Source organism: Ambystoma mexicanum, chromosome 2p (assembly GCF_040938575.1).
Source record: "Ambystoma mexicanum isolate Mex_15411 chromosome 2p, UKY_AmexF1_1, whole genome shotgun sequence".
Classification (NCBI taxonomy): Eukaryota; Metazoa; Chordata; class Amphibia; order Caudata; family Ambystomatidae; genus Ambystoma; species Ambystoma mexicanum.
In genome coordinates, this window is record NC_090923.1 from 227,629,194 (window position 1) to 227,652,175 (window position 22,982).

General features: G+C 50.9%; 1 protein-coding gene across 7 annotated transcripts in view; it reads right to left on the minus strand.

The window, feature by feature from the left end:
- The window catches only part of ITPR1 (inositol 1,4,5-trisphosphate receptor type 1), a 3,145,915-nt gene that overhangs the window by 1,062,498 nt on the left and 2,060,435 nt on the right, over positions 1 to 22,982 (minus strand). For all 7 annotated transcript variants that reach the window (XM_069643506.1, XM_069643503.1, XM_069643505.1 and 4 more), the window contains one exon: positions 1,214 to 1,397. In XM_069643506.1, coding sequence (XP_069499607.1) covers positions 1,214 to 1,397 — 184 coding nt within the window. The remainder of the gene's footprint in view (positions 1 to 1,213; positions 1,398 to 22,982) is intronic.

Genomic DNA, 22,982 nt, shown 5'->3' on the forward strand with positions numbered 1-22,982 from the left:
CTGGTTCGATGCTTCACGAAGTTCTTGAGATCCTCTGGAGGCGACCTCTGGAAGAGCTCCCTCCACATGGCTAGTCAGTTCTTCAGCGCCTTCGAGGACAGCGAGTCACACGCCGAACATGATTGCCAACCGTGGTCTGGGCCAAGGCATCGCAGACAGCGCGTGGGGTTCTGAAGTTGGGAAGGGCCCGTTGCAGGATGGACACCTGTAGAAGTCGACATGCGCCAGGGAGGAGCGTGACCTGAATGATATGATAAATAATGAATGAATGAATGATAGATAAGACAAAAAGGACAAAAGTAGTATCTGTGCGTGGCATTACATGGCCTAAGCCGCACCCAGGTGCGCTGGTAAAATTGGCCCGTTTCCGTCGACGCGGAGAAGGGGACTGAGGTTTGGCGCCGGAGGGCAGAGTCAGGGCAGTGCATGCTCCCTGGGCCGCGCCCCCGCACGCCTCTAGATTTAAAGGGGAAGAAGGTTTTTTTCTGGTGAAAAAGGTTCCTTCTCCTGTCCCTTGGAAGGGACGCCCATACAGTATGGAGGAAAGGGGACAGGACTTAAGAGTATGACGTGGACATACAGCCAACATTTTAGTTTTTACATGGCTTCCACCCTCGGTAAAGAACATTCATGATCATGGAAGGCACATGCAAATTGTGAATGGTTAACAATTTGTCAGTGGGCTGAAATAAGCAGAACGAGGGGGCTCGGTGAAAAGAGGGGAGGCTAAAGAAATATCTGCCATGTCCAAGGAAAAGGAGCAGAAAGAGCAATCTAAGGATCAAGCAAAGAGAGCATCCACAAAATGGGAGTGCATGGATAGAACGTTAAGAGGGACACATAACTTTGAAGGCGGGAGTCTATTAACAATTTTAAATCAATGGCCAGCAAATAAAAGTGTCTGTGAAGAGGGCAGGAAAGTTAATGTAATGCTGGGGAGAGACATTTTTATTTCACCAACTGCATTGTATCATTAAGTCACAGCAGTGGAATCAGTTCATCAAAATCACACGAGTTGCAGAAGTTAGTTAACAATCCAGCAAGTGACATCCTATGATCTTTTCCAATGATGACCTTCCAGTTTAGATGGGCACTCATCTTCCATCCACACAAACATACTCAAAATGTATTGGGGGCACACAAATAACAAACAGCATGTTGCACTCACCTCTCGCAAGGGTGTGTCCTTAGTAAAGCCTACTAGTGATCTCACCTCTCTTGCGCACAGGAGCATCTTTTTCAGAAGATTCATCGTCTTTCTTTTTATTCCCCAAGTCACTCGTGTTCACAGTGACAGTAGCTTTTATTTCTTGCTGTGCCACCTTCATCCTATCATAAAACACCTTGAAGAATTTCTCTGATTTCTTGTCTTCCGTCAAGCGGCAGAAAAATGAATGCTACCAAGAAAAAATGATTAAACATGGACCTTCAATACAGCTCTTCTTGGGGTGCAGTTAGAGTTCAGTCTTATTACTTAGTGGGGACATCAGAATTCATTACAGAATATGATATCTTATACTATCGCCTTTTCTATTGGTATGTTGGGGCAAAGAGAATTCAGGCGGATGTGATAAAAAATGCAATTGACATAACATTCAAGATGTGCCAAAATCTTAAGCAGCTTCAACATAACACCTGTAGATGGAGCAGGCATAGGGCAGTTTCTCCTCTCATTCAAACAGGGAGCCATGCTTGCTAAATCCATAGCAGTAACGGGAACACAGGGCATAGTAGAGCAACAATTCAGTGGTGAACAAGACTGCCTGTACAAATCTTTGAGAACACCAATCAACATTATTTCTACATACAAGTTATTAATGAACTTCAAAGGCAATGCACGTACAGTTTCAATCCAACAGGTAGTACTAAGTACAATAGTGGCATTTGCAGAGTTTCATGATACATAGGATGAGATAAAGGTAGTGGCTGGTTGGGAGGGTAAGCCCTGAGAATAGCGATTGGTTGGCTAATATTTATTAACTAACCAAGTTTTTTTTTAGATTTCTTGAAGCAATGGCGAGAAGGTTCCAGTCTGGTTTGTAGCGGGAGTGTGTTCCAGATTTTGGGTGCCATTACTGGAAAGCTACCCCCCCCCGGCTGTAGAGCCTTTGAAGCGTGGGGTGGAGAGGTGTGCTTGAATTTTTGATCTGAGTGCTCTGGATGTCTTATTCAGTGTTACCGTGTTGTTGAGGTAGCTGGGTGCTTTTTTAGCTAGGCATTTGTGGGCGACACAAAGTGTTTTGTATATGATTCTCGCTTTTATGGCTAGCCAGAGGGCTTCTCTCCAGATGGTGGAGATGTGGTCTGATTTATTTGAGTCCAAGGCCTGCTCGCAGCGCTTTATTTTGCAGCAATTGCAGTTTAGCGAGGTTAGCATTAGAGGTACCTATCATAAGTATGTTACAGTAATCTAACTTGGTTAGAATGAGAGCCCTGGCTAGCATGGTGGAGTTATTTGGTGTAAGAAATTGTCGACTTAGGGCAATTAGTTTGGCAGTGTAGGATGTGGCCGAAGATAGGCCATTCACATGTTTGGACATTGTCAGGTTAGCATCTAGGTACACCCCTAGAGTTTTGACTTGTTTTAGCACTGGGATGGGGGTACCATCAATGTTAATTGTTGAATAGTCACGGTTTAGAGTATTAATTTTGGCTGGGGAGCCCACAAGGAGTATCTGTTTTCTCATCGTTGAGGCAGAGACTGTTAATTGCCATCAAATTTTGAATTATGGCATAGATTTTATTGATCATGATTGTATCCTGGTCGTAGTTGCCTGTGATGGGGATGAGAATATGGGTGTCATCTACACAATTCGTATAGATGACACCGATGGCATCCAGGACAACGAATAAGAGCTTCATATATGCATTCTATAATGTTGGCGAGAGGCAGCATCCTTGTGGTACTTCTAGTGGCACTGGGATAGGGTCTACCACTTCCTTACCAAAAGAAACTCTGGAGGTTCGATAAGCGAGGAAAGATTTAACCCAAGAAGAAGCTTCTTGCGAGAATTGAAAGTCCTGTGCTAAAGTATCACAAAGTTTGTCGTGGTTGACTAGGTCGAATGCTGCGGACAAGTCTAATAGAAGCAGAATGCAAAGTTTGCCAGCGTCTCTTAAGGAGTCCATCTGAATTTTTAGGTCCAAGAGTGCCGTTTCGGTACTGTGATTGGGTCTGAAGCCAGATTGCCTGGCTCCGAGTAGATGATTTTGTTCAAGGTGGGATTGAATTTGTGAGTAGGCTATTTTGTCGATTATTTTCAGTAAGGACGGGACTGTGGTTATGGGGCGATAATTAGTTGGGACTGTTGCGTCCAACTATGTTTTTTTTAAGGCGTGGTGTAACCCAGGATTCCTTGATGCTGGCGGGGACAGTGTTGGTACTAAAAGAGGCATTAACAAATTTGATGATGGGAGTTAGCGTGGGGGCACATAGTTTGACTAGGTGGGCTGGAAAGCTATCACCTTTACAGTTGGATGGTTTAAGTTTGCATATAGTGTCTAGTACTTGGATTTGGCTTACTTGGGAGCGTTGTCGTTGGTTCTATCGATGGTTGGGGTGGGTGCAATTTTGTTGGGCAGTACTTTTCTTTTGGAAGTGATTTTTGTTTGAAGTAATTTGATTTTAGTTGCGAAAGCATTTTCTATGGTAGCGCACCAGACTTTGCTCGAGTTGACTGGCATGGTGGATGGGATAGGGTTCTCAAATTCTCCGAGTATAGCGAAGAGCTCTTTGGAAATTGGGGCAGCATTACTGATACCCGTGTTCAAAGAAGCTTTATGGGCTATAGTGGCTGCATTGTAGGTTTGGTTAGCTTTTGGAGATGCATTGGTGGTGTCTCCTGTGGGGTTTTTTGTGTGGATATGTTCCAGGGATCTTTTTTTTCTCCTACGTAAGGCTAAGTCATCATTGAACCAGAAGTTTGAGTGTTTGTCTGGAGGTCGCACTGTGCACGGGGCTATAGGCAGCTGTGATACAAGTCTGAAAGTTCGCTGGGATTGTCACTCGTGGGTGACATAGTGGCAAGGGATTCCTCAAGAAGAGGGGTAAGGCTGTCTACTGTTAGTTTCCTAGTGTTTCGTGTCCCCAGCGTGTCCGATGGGATAGGTCTATGATGCAATTTCTCGTTGCTAATAAGAGTGAAACTAATGAGATGGTGGTCTGTCCAGTCATATTGTACAATAGCGTCTATAGAGATGAACAAGTTATTTTTTTACCTGGTAACTTTCTTTCGATGGGATGTTCCTACGACGTATTCCACATCTATGACAGGTAATCACCACAGCTGTGCTGCTTCGGAACATCTTCGGCGTCTGCGTCGATGACGTTGATACGCTCCCTCGAGGGCCTCCGTCTAACCGACGTCACCAGATGTTGTAAGTAGGATGCACGTAGCCTCAGTTGTAGTTTTTTCCCAGAACGTGTGGCACTAATGTTCTGCCAGTATGACTAAAGAAAGCCTTGCGGAAACGTGAGCTGCAATCGCATAAGAAATTTTGTAGACGGGCAGGTCGGGAGGGTGCGATGTGGAATACGTCGGAGGAACATCCCATCGAAAGAACGTTATCAGGTAAGAAAGTAACTTGTTCTTCGAAGGGATTGTGTCCTCAGACGTATTCCACATCTATGACAGACTCCCAAAGCAGTACCAACGTATGGAGGTGGGAAAAGAATTTAGAATATTAGAATGCCCAATTAAATTGCAGAAGGAACAAGTTACTTACCTGTAACTGTTGTTCTCCAGCATGGGTCTGGCATGGATTCACATGCTCATGAATATTCCCCGTCGTCAGGCTGGGAATCCTCGGTAAAGAAAAAAACAGTATCAGTTTCGTTTCTGATCTGTCTTTCGTAGTAACAACCAATCACTGGTCTCTGCGTCATACTGACCACAGCCAATGACTGCCCTCTACCTAAGCACCGCCTCTGGCAGCCATCTTCAGATTTGGAAGCACGTGAAGTGGCAGTATGACCAAGTGAAGAGCCGCAGAGGGGTAGGCGGGAGGGTTCGCATGTGAATCCATGCCAGACCCATGCTGGAGAACAACAGTTACAGGTAAGTAACTTGTTCCTTCTCCAGCATGGGGTCTGGCATGGATTCACATGCTCATGAATAAAGAATACATAGCAGTACACACATGCACAACCACGGGAGGTGGCAACGGCTCAACATTAAGCAGTACATCAAACTCAACATTAAGCATCTTACCTCCTCACCAGGCTCACCTCAGGCGAACAGGTTGCGCAGCACTGCTTGGCCGACCCTGGACTCCTCCCTGGAATCCCGATCGACGCAGTAGAATTTCGTGAAGGTGTGCGTCGACCTCCACGTAGCAGCCCTGCATATGTCCAGCAGGGGCACACCAGAAAGGAACGCCGTGGTAGCTGCGATCGCTCTGGTGGAATGGGCTCTCGGACGGCCAGGCAGCGGTCGGTTTGCCAACCGATGACAGTACATGATACAGCCGGAGAGCCATCTGGAAATGGAAGCCTTCGAGAGAGCCTTCCCCTGATTGACAGGTGCAAAGTTCACAAAGAGTTGTGACGTCTTCCGAAAACACTTCGTGCGGTCCACGTAGAACTTCAGCGCTCTAGCCACATCCAGCGAGTGCAAAGTCCTCTCAGCCGGCGACGAAGGCGACGGGAAGAACACAGGCAACACCAAGGGTTCGTTGAGATGGAAGTCCGACGGTACCTTGGGCATGAAGGAGGGGTGCGTCCTGAGCACTACCCTCGTGTCGTGAAAAGTCAAGTACGGGGCCTTGCATGAAAGGGCCTGGATCTCTCCCACCCGTCGTGCGGAGGTGATGGCCACAAGAAACGCTGCTTTCCACGACAGAAACTTCAACGGGGCCGAGTGCAGAGGCTCGAACGGAGGTCCCATGAGCTTGGTCAGCACCACGTTGAGCTCCCACGCCGGGGCCGGAGCCTTCACCGGCGGGAACGATCTGAACAGTCCCTTCATGAACTCTTTCACCAGACGATGAGACCACAAGGACGTCCGGCCCGTGATTCTGGTGTATCGGGAGATCGCAGCAAGATGAATCTTGATGGACGCGTGTGCCAGTCCAGCTTTGGCCAGCGTCAGCAGGTACGGCAGTACCTGGGGAGCCGTAATCCGTAGAGGGTTAATCTTCTGTGCGTGGCACCAGACAGAGAACCTCTTCCATTTGTGTCCGTAGCATTTAAGAATCGAGGACGCCTTGGCCTTTGCAAGAACCTCTCTGCAGTCGGCCGGTATGTCGTATCCTCCAAACTCTAGCGCTGCAGGAGCCAGGCCTGCAAGTTCAGCGATTTCGGGTCGTGGTGGAGGATGGCGCCTCCTTCCCTGGAGAGACGATCCGCGTCCACCGGCAGCTTGATTGGCGGGGACGCTGACAAGTCCAGAAGGTCCGGGAACCATATCTGCCTTTGTCACGCAGGTGCGACGAGGATCATCCTGCACCGTGACCTCTTGAGCTGGTTGAAGAGCCGGATTAGCAGTGGCAAAGGAGGGAACGCGTAGAGGAACAGGCCCTCCCAGGGGAACGAGAAGGCATCGCCCATGCTCTTCGCCTGGGGAAACCTGCTGGCGAACCTCCGGCACTTGGAGTTCGTCGCCGTCGCGAACAGGTCGATCTGGGGTGTGCCCCACCGTTGGAAGAGGCGATCCACTAGATCCTGCCGTAGTTCCCACTCGTGGCACGAGCGCAGCTCCCTGCTGAGTGAGTCGGTGATGGTGTTTTTTATCCCTGCCAGATGAAACTGCACCAGAAACATCCTTTGGGCGACTGCCCAATGCCACAGGTCCTGCGCCTCCTTGGACAGCGCTGGGGACCTGGTTCCGCCCTGTTTCCTGATGTAAAACATGGTGGTGGTGTTGTCGGTGAAGATCCTCACCACCTTGCCCTTGAGGGACGGAAGGAAGGACCTGAGGGCCCAGAACACTGCACGGAGCTCCAGGACGTTGATATGGAGGGACTTCTCCGTTGGGAGCCAAAGGCCTCTCGCGTGCAGATTTTCGGTGTGCGCTCCCCACCCTTCCAGGGAGGCATCGGTGGTCACTGTCTCCTGGTGGTCTGGGGTCTGGAAGTCCATGCCCGCCGTCAGATGCGTGCGGTTGCCCCACCACTGGACCGCTCGGCGGAAACTCTCGTCGAGTGTGATCCTCTCCTCGAAGCAGCCCGTCGTTTGGATCCAGCGCGCGTCCAGGAACTCCTGCAACGGGCGCATCCGGAGCCTGCACATGGGAATGAGGTAGATGCAGGAAGACATCATTCCGAGGAGGGACTTGATGGACCTCACCTTGGCCGCGTCGGAAACCAACATCCGCTGTACCTTGCCCAGGATGGACCTGGTCCTTTCCTCCGACGGGGAGGCCAGAAGAGACAGTGTCGAGCTTCGCTCCCAGAAACAGTGCGTTTTGCGCGGGTACCAGGTGAGACTTGGCGTAGTTCACGGAGAATCCCAGGTCCGTGAGAAGTCGGACGGTCCTTGCCGTGTGATCCAGGGCGAGCTCCCTCGTCTTGGCTCGGATGAGCCAGTCGTCCAGGTAGGGATAGACGTGGATCCCCTCGCGGCGCAGCTGCGCCGCCACCGGTGCAAGGCACTTGGTGAATACCCTGGGGGCCGACCGTAGTCCGAAGGGGAGGGCTTTGAACTGGTAGTGACGCCCTTGGACCACAAACCTGAGGAATTTTCGGTGCCCCTTTAGGATGGGAATATGGAAGTAGGCATCCTCCAAATCCAACGACGACAGGAAGTCTCCTTCCTCCAGCTGACCCAGGACGTGCTGGAGGGTGACCATCCGGAACTTTTGCGCCTTGATGAACTTGTTCAGACGTCGCAGGTCCAGGATGGGGCGCCATCCCCCCGTCTTCTTCTTCACGAGGAAGTATCTCGAGTAAACTCCGGAGCCCCGAAGTCTCTTTGGGACGAGTTCGATGGCGCCCTTCCTCAGCATCGCCTTTACCTCCAGGAGAAGTTGAGGGACGTGAAGTTCTTTCCTGGCCACGGGGGGGACGCGCGGACACCTTCTTTGAAACTCGAGCGCCTGGCCCCGGGCCAAGGCGTCCAGCACCCAACGGTCGGTGGAGATGGACTCCCACATGCTGACGAAGCTCGCCAGCCGGCCTCCCACCGGGGTGCTTCGGTGGGGGCCCGACCCCACGGTCGGTTCAATCCTGCTTCGACGAGGCTTTGCCGCCTTGACCTCCTTGGCGACGACGGCGGGGTCCGCCAGACTTGCCTCGTCCTCTGTAGGCCTCCTGAGCCGACGAGCGGGCCACTTGACGGTAGGTGGAGAAACCGCCGCCTGAACTTTTGGAGGCGCCCTTGCCTCCGCTGCTCCGAAAGGGCGTCCGTCGTTGTTGCAGAACTCCAAGGGCCCGGGCCGTCTCGGTGTCCGCTTTAATGGCCTGAAGGGAATCGTCCACTGTTTTCCCAAACAGGTTGTTCCCATCGAAGGGCATGTCCAGGACTCTGGTCTGAACGTCTTGACGGAAGTCCGTAGCCTTGAGCCATCCACGCCGCCTAAGGCAAACGCCGTTGCCCAACTGGCGGAACCCAGTGTCGGCGATGTCCGTCGCAACGGTAATGGCGTGGTCCGAAGCCACCTCACCTTCCTGCAGGATCTCCAGGGCCTCTGCCCTCTTGTCGTCCGGCAAGAAGTCCAGTAGGGGAGCCAGTTTGTACCAGAGCTCCCTGTCGTAGCGGGCCACGATAGCCAAGGCGTTGGCCGCTTTAATCGTCGTCGCCGCAGACGAGATGACTCTGCGTCCCATAGCGTCCAATTTCTTTCCCTCGCCGTCCGGTGGGGAAGTCGATGTGGAGGCCGCACCCCCCCCTGATTTTTTCCTGGCCGCCGCGGAGACGACGGAGTCCGGGGTAGGCTGCGCCCGGAGGCACAGGGGGGCCGTGTCCGGGACCCAGTACTTCTTCTCGTACCGGTCTCTTCTAGCTGGCGTCGTGGAAGGGTTCTTGAGGAGGGTGAGGCCCTCATCCCAAATGTCGTCCAATAGAGGCACTGAGAGGACCGTCTTCCTCTTGGCCTCGCGCCGCTGATAAAGGAAACCTTCCTTCTTCTTCTCCTCAGGGCAGAGTTGGAAAAGCTCGGATGCCCTGGTGATCATGGAGTGGAACGATCCAATCTCGTCGGGCGGAGAAGCCCTGGTGGGAGGCGACGACGGTACATCCTCGTCGTATACCTCGTCGTCCGTACCCGTCGCTGCCGTGTCAGACCCCGTATCATCCCCTCGGGTGGACGGGGAGGAGGGCTGGAAGGGGCGCGACGGCTGAAAAGGAGGCGGAGGGTGGATCCTTCTTTTCTTGGTAGGGGGAACACCAGAAGGTCCCGGTTCTGGGTCCCCCGACGGGAGAGGTTCCGTCGGCAACGGTAGTCTCGTCCTTAACTCTGAGCATAAGGACTGTATAGCCAACAAAATGGCCGCCGAGTTGTCTCGCGGCGCTGGCAGAGGGGAATCCGACGGGCGATCAGGGGCCCCGTCGGTACCCTCGATGATGTCGTCGTCACCTGCGTCGGGATCCATCCCGACGGGCCGGTCTTCTTCCACGCCGAGGCCGTGGCTTAAGACTTCGACCAGCTCCTCCTCCGAGGTTGAGGCCGAATCTACGACGACGCCCTGCCCCCCCTTTTTCTTCCCCACGGGGGATTTCACGGGGGTCCTATCGATGGGCACAAAAGAGGACTCCCTCCGAGGTGGCAGGGAGACTCTGAGCCCCGAGGTCGCCACCACTGGTGTAGCCCCCACAGGCTGAGCCAGGGCCGCCGCGACAGTTTCGATAGAGGGCTTGGCCGGATGGATTAAGGCCTTCACCACCTTAGGTGCGCTCACCGCCTTATCCTTGAGGGGGGGGGGACACTGCCTCGCTCCCCCTCCGATGGGGCCTTCGAGCTCGACCGGGGCCTCTCCAGGAGCTTCGCCGGGTGCTCGGCCTTCCTCTTACCCGACCCAGAGCGTTGGCTCGTGGTTGATGGTGCCGGGGAGGGTGCGCCCTGCCTGGCGCCCGTAGAGCCCGACCGTTCGGCGCTCCCGGTGCCAGCGGACTCGCGGTGCTTTGCCTTGTGTTGGACCCCCGTCGCCGGGGCGTCCTCAAAGGTCTTAGAAGACCGCTCGGATTTCTTCCTCTTCTTCTCGCCTGACGGGCTCTTCCCTTCCAGCCAGTTGGCGAGACGTTGATGGCGGTCCTTCATGGTCCGCTCCGACATGTTGCCGCAAAACGCACAGTCCTTCTCCACGTGCGTCTTGTCCTCATGTAAGCAGTAGAGACAAAAGGAGTGTTCGTCCTCCTTAAAGACGTTCTGCAGCTGGCATCCAGGGCAGACCCTGAACAGCTTTCTGGGCGTCGAGCATCCCTTCTCCTGGGCCATGTCCGGGCCTGAGAAGCTTAGGTAGAGGGCAGTCATTGGCTGTGGTCAGTATGACGCAGAGACCAGTGATTGGTTGTTACTACGAAAGACAGATCAGAAACGAAACCGATACTGGTTTTTTCTTTACCGAGGATTCCCAGCCTGACGACGGGGAATATTCAGGAGCATGTGAATCCATGCCAGACGCCATGCTGGAGAATAGAGGATTGCCTTGCCAAAGGCCTAATCTTGCCCATGGATAGAATCCAGGGAGTAGTGTTTTACAAAAGTATGGACAGAGGCCCATGTGGCTGCTTTACAAATATTATGAATGGGAACACCCCTCTGCAGGGGAGTAGAGGCAGCCACACCCCAATTAGAATTCGGAGATTGTCAAGATAATCCATCTAGACAAAGTCTGCTTAGTGACAGCTTGTCCCAAACGCCTTCCAGCGTATCCTACAAAGAGCCGATCGTCCACTCTGACCCGGGACATGCGTGAGATGTAGAAACTTAAAGCTCTCCTAGGATCCAACCTATGGAGCCTCTCTCCTCTTCCTTACCAGGATGCGATGGAGGATAGAACGCTGGAAGAATGACCTTCTGGCTCAAATGAAATTCCAACACAACCTTCGGAAGAAAAGAAGGACGACCCCTAAGGACAACCCTGTCCTTATGGAACACCATGAAGGATGGTTTGGAGGATAGTGCATGCAACTCACTCACTCTGCGAGCGGAAGTAAGCGCAACCAAAAATACAGTTTTAAAGGTCAACAGTCTCAAAGGACAAGAATGTAAGGGCTCAAACGGAGCTCCCATTAGGAATTTCAGAACTAGGGTCAAATCCCAACCGGGCACCTGGAAAGGTGACGGAGGGAGCACATTAGTGAGTTCTTTCAGAAACTGATAAATCAAAAGGAATCTTAAAATAAGAACACTCCTCAGACGAGCGCTTAAATATGGACAGCGCTGCCAGGTAACCCTTAATAGTACCCACTTGCAGGCCCTTGTGGGCTAACGAAAGTGTTAGGGAGAATTCTCATTCTATGTCTAATTTCCCTTACCTATAGAGTCCCCCAGTAGCTTTGCTGGATTTGAAGGGTTTGTTTATTTCTCTCCTGCTAAGAGTGTGACTCTTTTTCCCACTCTTAGGCATATTTGCTATGTGTGTTCTAGGCTATTTATTGTGTTTAATGTCTATGGGGTTCATCTCACCCCCATAGGAACAATCTTTATCCACATGTGTTACGCAGCACCCTCCGTGCAGTGACACAGGAGTGTCGTAGCGACCCCCAAACATAGACTCCATACTCTGGGACCGACTACGGTCTCCCCGGCATGTAAAGTCCCATTGACTTTACTAGTCAATCTTTTTGAACAAAACCAGTACAACCCATCTTACTATGGAGGTACTGGCAGGGGTGGGTGGATCCATTGTGTGGGAGGGGGAGTTTGACCCCTGCACAGGGTTGCCTCAGCAACCCATGTCGCACTCTGCCATGATAGGCAGGAGGGTCTCCTGCCAGGATGACCACTCCACTGTGTGAGTGACAACTAGGCTGTATGAATGGGGATCTTTTTGCATAAAAGCAGGGTCCTGAGGACTGGAAGAGCAAGACGTTGCCACTGGAACTAAGAAGCTGAAGAGGAGAGAAGCCAAAGACATCTGCATCAACTGAACCACCGGTGAAGCCCTGCTGCAGCGTCTCACCACTTTTCTCCACACGACGAGAGAAGATCTTCATCTGCAAGAGCCTTCTTCCCATGAGCTGATGGGGCCGACCAGTTTGGCAATCGCCTTCCTGGACCTGCCTTGGTCGAATCGCCAGTGCCCTGCACGCGGAGACCGGAAAGCCAGGCACCCGTTCCCCCGGACCGCGATTTAAAGGAGCGTACCTTTTATTCGTTTGGCAGCACCGCGGCTGGTTTCATCCCTGGGCAGTGCAGTAACTCAAACCTTCCTCTATGACGAGAGTCTCTCATCCTCTGCTGGATCTCCCGAACTTCAGTAACTGCCAGGAACAACCGCCACCGCAGAAGCCTCTTCTGCATTTTAAGGTACTTTGTTCCGCCAGGCCTCCCTTTTCGTTTGGTAGCGCTAAGGGTGTTTTACATCCTTTACCTACCTGCTGTGTTGGCCGCCCCCGTCATCTAACATTGTTTTTCACCTTCTGCATCCACCTTTTCGAATCGTTAACAAAGAATTGACTGCAGCTACAATAACATTTTTGGTCCTGGGCTCTTTGCCCTGCACCACTGAGACTGGCACGGGCCTATTGACTCTGGCTGAATTTGTTAGAACTGCCTTCTCTAGATTGCTTCTCAACTAGAACTGTGTTGGTGCACCTAATTCTTATAACCACCTTTTCCTTCCCACTTTTAAAACTTGCCATTTTGCTCGGTTTTCATTTAAGTATTGTACATGCTAAAGTACTGCCTTGCCTGAACTTGTTCACAAACTTATTGGGAAGTGTTGCTAGGGTGTCTAAGAATATATTCCTGGATAACTTGTGCTTTCCCTTCCTTGTGAGAAATTGCTAGAGTGCCATTTGTGTTTGGTTTTCACTGTGCCGTTTTGCTCAGTTTTCACTCTTGCTCAAACTTGTCTACAATTTAACTAGGGAGTTGTGTATACTTTTCTTGACGGATTTTAACTTGCTTTAATAACTGTGATTAATTTGTTAACTTAGAAGTGTGTAAAATACATATATATATTATTTTTAATACAAAGCTTTGGTCAGTGTTTCCGTGTGCCATAGTATTGTAGCCCCATTGTGTAAACCCTGAATACTGCTCATCTCCCTCTTGAGAGAAGTCTGACTGTTTAGCCACAGCTACCAACTAAATCTTTGTGGTGCGGACTGATACCAAAGGGGATTTATTGCTCATACCTGTAGTCTTAATCTTCTGTAGTGCTCCCGAAGGGAACTGCACAGGATTCTGCCTAACATAAAGCAAAAAAGACAGAACCACAGGAATGGCACATGAAAAAGGATCCACATTCTTGACCTCTGGATGGAGAACCTGACCCCCCTCTCCCGTGAGAGCAGATCGTCTCGGTAGGGAAGACGACGTGGAGGGCAGATGGACATGTCGAGAAGGTCCGGGTAGCACGCTCTCATGGTCCATTCCGGAGCAATGAGAATCATTCGGGAACCGAACCTCCGTAACCTCTGCAGCACTTGCGGAATGACGGGGACTGGAGGAAACGCGTACAGCAGTGGGAAGGACCACTCCACTGCAAACGTGTCCCCTAAGGCTCCTCTTGGAGGAAATTCCTGCGAGCAGAATCTTTCGTACTTTCTGTTGACACTGGTGCCAAAGAGATCCACTTGTGGGGTCCCCCAAAAGGGTGAAGATCTCGAAGAGAATCTCCTGAGCCAGCTCCCACTCGTGAGAGACCGTGCTCTGCCTGCTCAGAGCGTCCGCCGCCTCGTTTTCGTCTCCGGCCTGATGAACTGCTGAGATCGAAATTTCCTGCTGGATGGCCCAGAACCAGAGCTGCGTCGCCTCTCTGCACAGAGGGAGAGACCCTGCCCCCCCCCCTTTATTGAGGTAGTGCATGGCCACTGTATTGTCCGACAGAATCAGGACATTCTTGCCCCGCACAGACGGCAGAAAAGGCTTCAGGGCTAGCCTGACGGCCCTCAGCTCCAACAGATTGATATGGAGTCTGGACTCCGACGGAGACCAACGACCGCTGACTGTCAACTCGTTGGCATGAGCTCCCCATCCCGTGAGGGATGCGTCCATCACGATCGTTACCTCCGGCCAGGGTAGCCAAAATGGAGCCCCCTTCATTAGATTGCCTTTGACGGCCCACCACAGAGGATTCTGGGCGACCGAGGGCGGCACCTGAACAGGGTCCGACATCCTGCTGGAGGACTGTGACAACTGCATCTTGAGAGCCCATTGCAGAGATCTCATCCACAACCTGGCCTCTGGCACCAGTAGAATTCAGGATGCCATGAGGCCGAGCAACCTCAAGAACTTGAACGCCGGGAGACTCTGGGCATGTTGAAACTTGTGCACCATCTGCAGAATGTGATGAGCCCTCACCTGTGGAGGCGACCACTGCCCCAGGAATGTGTCTAGCATTGTTCTGATGTACTGGAGCCGCTGGGTAGGTGTGAAGTGGCACTTCTTTAAGTTGAGGGAATAGCCCAGCCTGTGAAGGGAGTGGCAGGTGACTGAGATGATCCAGGACTTGTTCGGTCCCTGATCAACTAATTGTCCAGTTAGGGGTAGATGTGAATCCCCCCTTTCCTGAGATACGCTGCCACCACCACCAAGAAGCTTGGTGAAGACCCTCGGGCGGAGGTCAATCCGAACGGCATGACCCGAAACTGTAAGTGCGAGTCACCAACCGCAAACCTCAGGTACTTCTTGTGCTTGGGATGAATCAGCACATGAAAGTAAGCATCCTTCAGGTCGAGAGACACCAACCAATCCTGAAGTTGAAGGGCCTGGAGGACTTGAGAGAGAGTAACCATCTTGAACTTGTCCTTCCTGAGGAGCTTGTGCAAACAATGCAAGTCCATGATGGGTCTCAATCCCCCGTCCTTTTTCAGAATCAAAAAATATGGGGAATACCATCCCTTGTTCCTCTCCACTACAGGCACCAGCTCTATGGAGCCTTTCTCCAGCAGGGATTTGATCTCCTGCACAAGGAGCGGATCCAGACTCTTCAAAGAGTTTCCCCAGTGGATTGTCGTGAGGCCTCTGCCGGAAAGGAAGACAGTAGCCGTGGGCTATGATCTCCAGAACCCACACATCTGAAGTAATGGCACGCCATTCTACAAGATGCTGCGTCAGCCTTCCCCCAACCGGCGAACCATGGGACATGGCCTCATGACTGAGCTGAAGCGGCAGTGCTTAAAGGCAAAGCGGCTACTGCTCGAGCGGCTTTGGCACCTCGAGTACCTTGTTTTCCACCTCTGGTACTCCCACGTTGGCCCCTTTGACTGGCAGCTCCCCTCGATCTACCAAAGGTAGAGTAGTATTGAAAGAAACCTCCCCTCCATTGCTGTCCCCTAGGACGAAAAGGCAGAGGTTGGCGAACTGCAGCGCTCAACGACTTTGCTGAAGCTTTGGAGGTCTGCAACCTCTCAAGGCTCTCGTCAGCCTTGCTACCAAAAAGATGTTTACCATCAAAGGGCATGTTGAGAAGCCGGGCTTGTACATCAGGAGCAAACCCTGACTTCCGCGACCACGCAAATCTGCGCATCACGGTGCTCGCCGCCATGGACCGGCTGACACAGTCTGCCACGTCCAGACCTATTGAACGGATTCACACATGGCATCCTTGCCATCCTGAACAAGGGCAAGAAAACCATCCCGTTCCTCCCCTTCGAGAATATGTTCAGCCGCCAAAGATACACAATTCCACAGAGTGTGAGTGAAACATGCTAAGGCACATACAGAGTTGGCTGCCTTCAAAGCCATACCCCCTGAAGAAAATACTTCCTTCGCCCAACCGTCAAAACGTTTGTCGTCCCTATCAGGAGGGATGGTAGGGTACGACGCCTGCTTTGCTGGGGCCGTGACACCTGCACCACCAAACTCTCCGGAGTAGGGTGCGCTGACAAGTAGCAGGGGTCGCCACTAGCTGGAAGGTACTTTTTCGGCAACGACTTACCCACTGCCAGGAGACTCTCCGGAGCAGTCCAAGCCGCCGCCACCCTTCTTTGCAAGGCCATATGAAATGGCAGTACCGGGTCAGTTGGTGGACCTTGGTCCAAGAGATCTGTCAGGTCATCCTACAGAAAATCCACTGGTGGCGCAGACCACCCCAAGTACTCCGTCACCCTCGACATGAGACGCCAGTATGAAGACTCGGCGTGCGTGCCAGGATCAGGCCTACCGAACTCAACCTCCGGAGAGGTGTCCAGACCACTGGCATCGTGCAAAGACTGACGCAGGTCTTCCATCTGGCTATGACCAGACAATAGTTGGGAACCTCATCAGGAACCAAACCTTCATCTGACCCTTCATCCACCTCAGAGATGTAATCCCTGGAAGAGGGCACAGAAAAAGGTTCAAATACAGGCCTCACTGACTTCCTCAGGGCCTTTCTCTAAGTTTCCACCGATGCACGGGGTACATCAGGTCCAGCCTCTACAAAAGGCGTCGACGGAATCGGTGTCGACGTCGTACGTGGCGCCGACTAATTCGACAACGGACTCAAGGCCGGAGTCCGAGCGTGTCCTTCGACGGCCTCGGCGCCAATGGCGTTGATGACTTCCTCGGAGGCGAAAATCGCCATCATCTCCTTGCAAAAGGCGTCCCATTCCGCAGGAGATGAATGCTTGTTGGGACAAGCAACCCGCTGTCTGGCGGAGTCCTTGCACGAGGACAGGGAAGGCAACCGGTGACGGCGCTTCCACAAGTGCCTAGAAGAGGCAGAGGAATGGCAGGAACCACTCCGGGGTTTGGGCTCCCGCAAGGCCTTCGATGTCAAAGACTAGCAATCATCTCAGTCATCGGTGGCATGGTCCTCGCCGAGGCACCACAGGCAGACGTCGGGCAGGTCCGTAAGCGACATTTTGGAACCGCAGCCGCAGCACTTCTTGAAGCCCGACCGCGGAGTAGAAGAAGACAAAGACATGATATCTTCCAAAACAACCAAGTTCGAAGAACCGACAGAAATCAGAAGAACCGAGGCGCGCCGAGGTTCCGAAGCGAACACGTTTGCAGAAATAACAGATCTGAGGCTACGGGTGTCGTGCGTCCTACATAACATCCGGTGACGTCGGTTCGACGGAGGCTCTCGAGGGAGCGTATCGGCGAAGGAAATTTTTCGAAGCAGCACAGCTGTGGCGATTAGCTGTTATAGATGTGGAATACGTCGGAAGACACAATCCCTTAGAAATTGGTATTTAAGGTGAGTATCTAATCTAGTATTCTACCTTTGTTATGAGTGGTGGCGTTGACTAGCTGCGAGAAGTTCATATCTCTGAGCGATGCGTGCAGGGCAAAGGCTTTTTTGTCTTGTTTGTCATTGAAACCTAGGTTAATATCCCCAAGCCAAGGATTATGAACTTTATGTTAGGTTTCAGGTGGGGGGTTAGGAGAAATGGAATATCTAGATCTGGATGGGTGCTACTATTAGATGCTCTATAAATGACTAGCATGTTAATAGTCGTTTAGGACTAATTTCAAGTTTAGCGAGGAGTCATTAGTATCCTTCTATAGGATCAATTGGATTGGACACATTCTAAGTTGCAGGCTGGATTTAGCTATAATGTTGACTCCGCCTCCCTGGGCATTGGGTCCATTGGCCCTTAGGATATTAAAATCTGTTGGGATGCCTAGGGCTAGTAAGTGTCCTGAGGCTTGGTGCAGCCAGGCTTCCGTTACTATTAGTAAGTCAAGATTATGCTCAAGTATAAGGTCATGGGTCTCAATGGCATGCGCCAAGTGAGCGGACATTTAGAAGTGCATCTGTTAGGCTTTGAGCTAGGTCTGAGGGCGGCTGGGAGGGTGTACTGGGCTAAGGCAGCGTGATCATAGTTGGTGTGCATTGTGCGGGTGCCTTATTTGGTTATAGTGTTTGTTCGCTAGGGGGTGATGGCTTGGGTGCTGGAATTTGCTTTTTTGAAGCGCTAAGAGAGCTTTGCACTTGCGTTTGAGAGTGACTGAAAGTTTCCAGGGTAGGACTAGCATGGTTTAGGTAGCGAGTACGTGTTCGTAACCTACTTAGCCTGGTAGGTCCTTGGCTGGGGCACATGGTAATGGTGGTTGGTGCAGAAGGTTTAGGCCTTGAAGCAGGATGAGGGTATGCAATGATGTTATGTGCGTGGTGGCAGTCTACCTTGAGTAGAATCGTAACCGGGGTGGTAGTGATCACAGCAGGCTTTTTGGTACAGAATATGATTTTGTTAAAATGTTGGAATGGTGGGAGATAGGTAGGAAAGGGGTGGGGCAGGGGATGGGGTGGTGACTAGGACATCCCAGTTTGGCCAGGCCTATGCCCATTCTGATGAATGTACCTCCTGAGCAGGGAGTGGAATAGTTTATAATTCTGAAAGGGTACATGTTAGTGGGGTGGGTAGGGAGAGGTCTCAGAGCTGGCCGAGCAAGACGTGCTACTATCTGTTAATATATGTGGGGACTATTATTGCGTGGCAGAAGTACAAAGTCATCAGACATATAACAGCTGGCAGAGCGAGGCATTAATATACAATACTTAAACATATTGCAGTACCCAATATGCGAATGAAGCCTAGCGGCTGCACAAATTGCTGTTTAAATGTATTAGGCTGGTCATACAGTGTTACCCAGAAGGGTTATTGGAACAAGCAGACAGATCTACAGTGAATCACAAATTCTAAACAGTAGAACGTGTATTATTTGGCAGAACATTGTAAAAATGGGAATGCAAGCCTCATCACATTACGGTTTCAATTTAGCAAACATAGCCGTTCCCAGTGAGTACTTTGCGCTACTTGACTTAGCGTTGATGTCGGCGATACTTCAGTACACAATACGCCGGCACAAGACGATGTGCATTTGCGGGTGGGACTATAGTGGAACCTATCAAGGTGGGCAGTCTAAGGGCATGGAGGAGAGATATGCAATAGTATTAAACAGTGACATACCATTATATGTATAGATTTGGTCGAGAGGCGTCGCTAATCATGATACAATGTTTACAGTCTATCCCGACTCTAGACAGGCGTCTTTGTTCGAGCGCCTTCGTTAGGGAAGCCGACTAGTTCGGTGTGTTCGGTGTGATGGTATCTTTCAAAAGAACTTGGTGGCCATCTTAGCCTATGCTGGTCCTCGTGGGGCACAAATGCCAAAAACCACATGTTTGTGCTCGGAATGTTACCAATATAATCTGATAAGTCTAGTATAATGAAAACGGGGGTAGGAATGCGCTTGACACTGTTAAACTAAAGTAAATCAACAGTCTTGCTGAATACAATGTTTTTAATAATAAAGCTTTCTTTGAAGAACAGCCGACACGTGTTTCGACACTTAGGTCGTTTTCAAGGCACACAAAACTAAAGATCATCAATTAGCTGGTTATATCCGGATCAAAATATTGAAAAAGTTCCCATCACTTGGGAAATATGGCGAAATGCAAAAGAACAAGGTACTAGTTGCCGTATTGGCCGACTGAATTATATAGCTCGATATATCGAGTGAGAAACATATATACCAGGATAAATTGGAATTTATTTGAAAACGACCTAAGTGTCGAAACACGTGTCGGCTGTTCTTCAAAGAAAGCTTTATTATTAAAAACATTGTATTCAGCAAGACTGTTGATTTACTTTAGTTTAACAGTGTCAAGCGCATTCCTACCCCCGTTTTCATTATACTATTGTTAATTGTTGCCAGCCTTTGTGGATGGGTTGGTGGGTACGGAATTGCTGCTAGAGACGCCTTTTCTGAATATAGTAGTGATAAATAGCGCACAAGTATTCTGTTTGTGACTCCACACATTTTCTTGTCACATAATCTGATAAGTCATTAACCTTTGCTCAACGGACCCAACGCAAAGAGCTCCCATCACCCCCTTTGTGTAACCTCATAGGACACCTACGCCAGCCTAGTAAAGATTAGTAATATTACTTAATAGGCAACCAGGCACAGATTGACAAAACCCAACCTTTCACTCCTAAAACAAACATTTGTGTTCTATAAAATCATTCATGTTACCCTAGTAACACATACTGGAATATAGCATAGTGAGACTTTTTGAGTCAGTCCCAGACAACAAGCACCATTCCAAACTATTAAGTCAGTCAGGATCTACAGTAACACTATAAACTACTCAGTCGAGTGGGTGTTTCACCAACTGTGGGCATACCACTAAATTGATAAAATGGGGAGGCATTCTTATTTTTCTGGATGGGTTTAACTTTGTTGGCCAATAGTACATCCACATACTACTTGGTAAAAAAGTACCTTAGGGGGACGACCAGGGGGCGCAGACGTAATGGCTGCTTGAGCCGTAGTCTCCCTCTCCGGGCACCCATCGAGCTATGGAGAGGCGTCCCAAAAATGCATACTCCCATGGCATTCTAAACACATATTCTGAATCCTGATCGGTTGGTGCATGTTGTAGCTGAATATGAGAAAGAACAGTGCCCGCATATGCAGCGAACGCGACAGAGTGGAAGACCAGAAGACTGTGGGACATTGCAACTAGAGGTAATTAACATGGCGCATGCTGCCTGAACATAACGGAAACTTCTGAGAAGTAGGATCCTCCGCTGCGGCAGTGAGCGTTGTGTGAAGGAATAAAGAACACTTGGCCCACCAGCGACGTGTAAGTGGAAAGCTGGCCTGAGGAGAGATCCCAGCACGGAGAGCCAGAAGGGGCACGCGGACCGTGCTGCACAACCAGTAAGCAAGGCACGCTTCTATTTGAGCACTGAACCCGGCCTAACGCTCGATTGTAGAGCTCATGCCCACCTCGCACGAGCAGTGCACACAGGAGGAAAACTTCTGTTAAAAACAAGCAGAGACACTGGGGCACTGGCCCGTTATTATACATAAACACATTGCCACGCACCACCCCCCTTCCGAGCCTTAATGACTGCGTAGGTAACCGCCTGCAGTGAAATAACGCAGATAGCAAAGAAAGGGGAATAGCTTGTGCATGCCAGCATATTTGACGAAGTGAATCTACACTAGCACACTAGTGCACCACGACTTGCACTCCCTCCAAAGGAAAGGCTAACAAACACAGCCACACAGGTCAATATTATGTAAAGAGTGCAAGCGATTGAAGAAACGTGTTTCCAACACGGAGAGCGACCATAAGAGAGATTCAGCGACAATTCAACAGTTATGGAGCAGGACAAGGGGCAGACTTTGCCAGAAATACCTGGGAACGACTGTGACAGTACCACAAAGGTGGACATTCGACTCCTACTAGGAGAAATCCGTTTGATAAAATCCAGCCTTACTGAAAAAGCGAAAAAGTCACTGACCTGAGGCTAGAATGCTGAAAGTGGAAGACCGGATCGAGGCTGTAGAGAACAACTAGCTAACAGGCGACCTACCAGTAATGAACAGAGAAGCCAGGTATCAGGATCTAGAACAAAAAGAGAAGGACATTCAATTGAAGCTGGATGATCTAGAAAATCAAGGACGACGATCAAACTATCCCATCATGGGCCTCAGCGAAAGACAAGGAGAAACTCCAGCCGGGTTACAAAGTCTTGTGAAAGCCTTGGTGATATCTCTGTTTGACCCAGCAGCTGCCCTCAACTTTGAATTTGGCAGAATACACAGGGTATGTCTGATAAGTGATATGATATGGCATTTGTAACGCGCCTATACACAAGTGTTTCAAGGCGTGACGAGGCAGGGAGGGGGAACAAGGGGAAGACAGACAACGATCCTACTAGGCCAGGTGTCATTCAGATCACGCAAGTGCAGGGGTAGGGGGAAGGGAGAAAGTGCAAGGGGAAGGGGTGGGGGGGGGAGTGCAGTACAAGGTAAGTAGAATAAAATAAATAAGTAAGAGGGCCAGCTGGTGGCAAGTGCAAGGTAAGTGCAGACAAGTGCTGGGAAGGGGGGGCTGTAGGGATACAGAGACAGTCCCGCAGTGCAGGGGTTGCCAGGGAGGCAGTGCAAGTGGAGAGTGGCTGGGCCCAGGACCGGGGTCGGTGAGAGTGGCCCAGTTGCAGATTCAGTGCAGTTTCAGCGAAGAATTAGCAGGGGAGAGGGAGAGAGAAAGCAGAAGCAAAGAGGAAGGTTTTGAGGTGCTTCCGGAACCGGAGATGGTTCTCCTCAAGTGCAGAAAGAAAAAAGGGGGTGGGGAGGACTGTATGGGTACGGATAAAGACCACAGTGCAAGGGGTGGCCCGGAGGCAGTGCAGAAGGGTGGCAGGGTGAGCAGGTACCTGGGCCTGGAGGACAGAGGGTGGCCAGGTGCACATTGCCAAGAGAGAACAGATCGGCAGGGTAGAGGGGGAGCGAAGGCAGAAGAAAAGAGGAAGGTCTTGAGGTGCTTCCGGAACCGGAGATGGTTCTCCTCAAGTTTTAGAGTGGCGGGGAGGATGTTCCAGAGGGAGGCCCCAGCCGAAGACAGAGATATACCCATAGCTCGTTTCTTTGAAAACCCACTGACCATGAGGGAGTTCGAGGTAGAGGAGCGAATAGCTCGAGAGGGGAGGTATTTGCAGAGGGATAGCTGAAGGTATTTTGGACCCAGACCCCAGAAAGCCTTGTGGACAATGCAGAGGGGTTTGAATTTAAACCTTGCATCCACTGGGAGCCAACAGAGAGATTTCAGAGCTGGAGAGATACGATCCCAGGGCTTGAGGCCAAGGACAAGTCTGGCAGTCCTGTTCTGGATTAGTTGTAGAGGGCGGAGAGTAGAGGCAGGTAGATTTAGAAAGAGGCTTTTACAATAGTCCAACCTAGAGAGAACCAGAGCTTGGGAGACCATGAGCTTCTGGGGGAAGGGGAGGAAAGGCAGAGTACCTCTGAGGAGGTGCAGTCGGAAATTTGACTTTAGAGACCTCAGAGATGTGGGCGGAGAAGGAAAGTGTGGAGTCAAAGATGACCCTGAGGTTCATAGCCTCGCAGGTGTTACGCTCACCTTAGCTCTGCGGGAGCACCTGGAACCTCCGTACGGTGCTAACCTCCTGACTGCCTCCTCAAGAA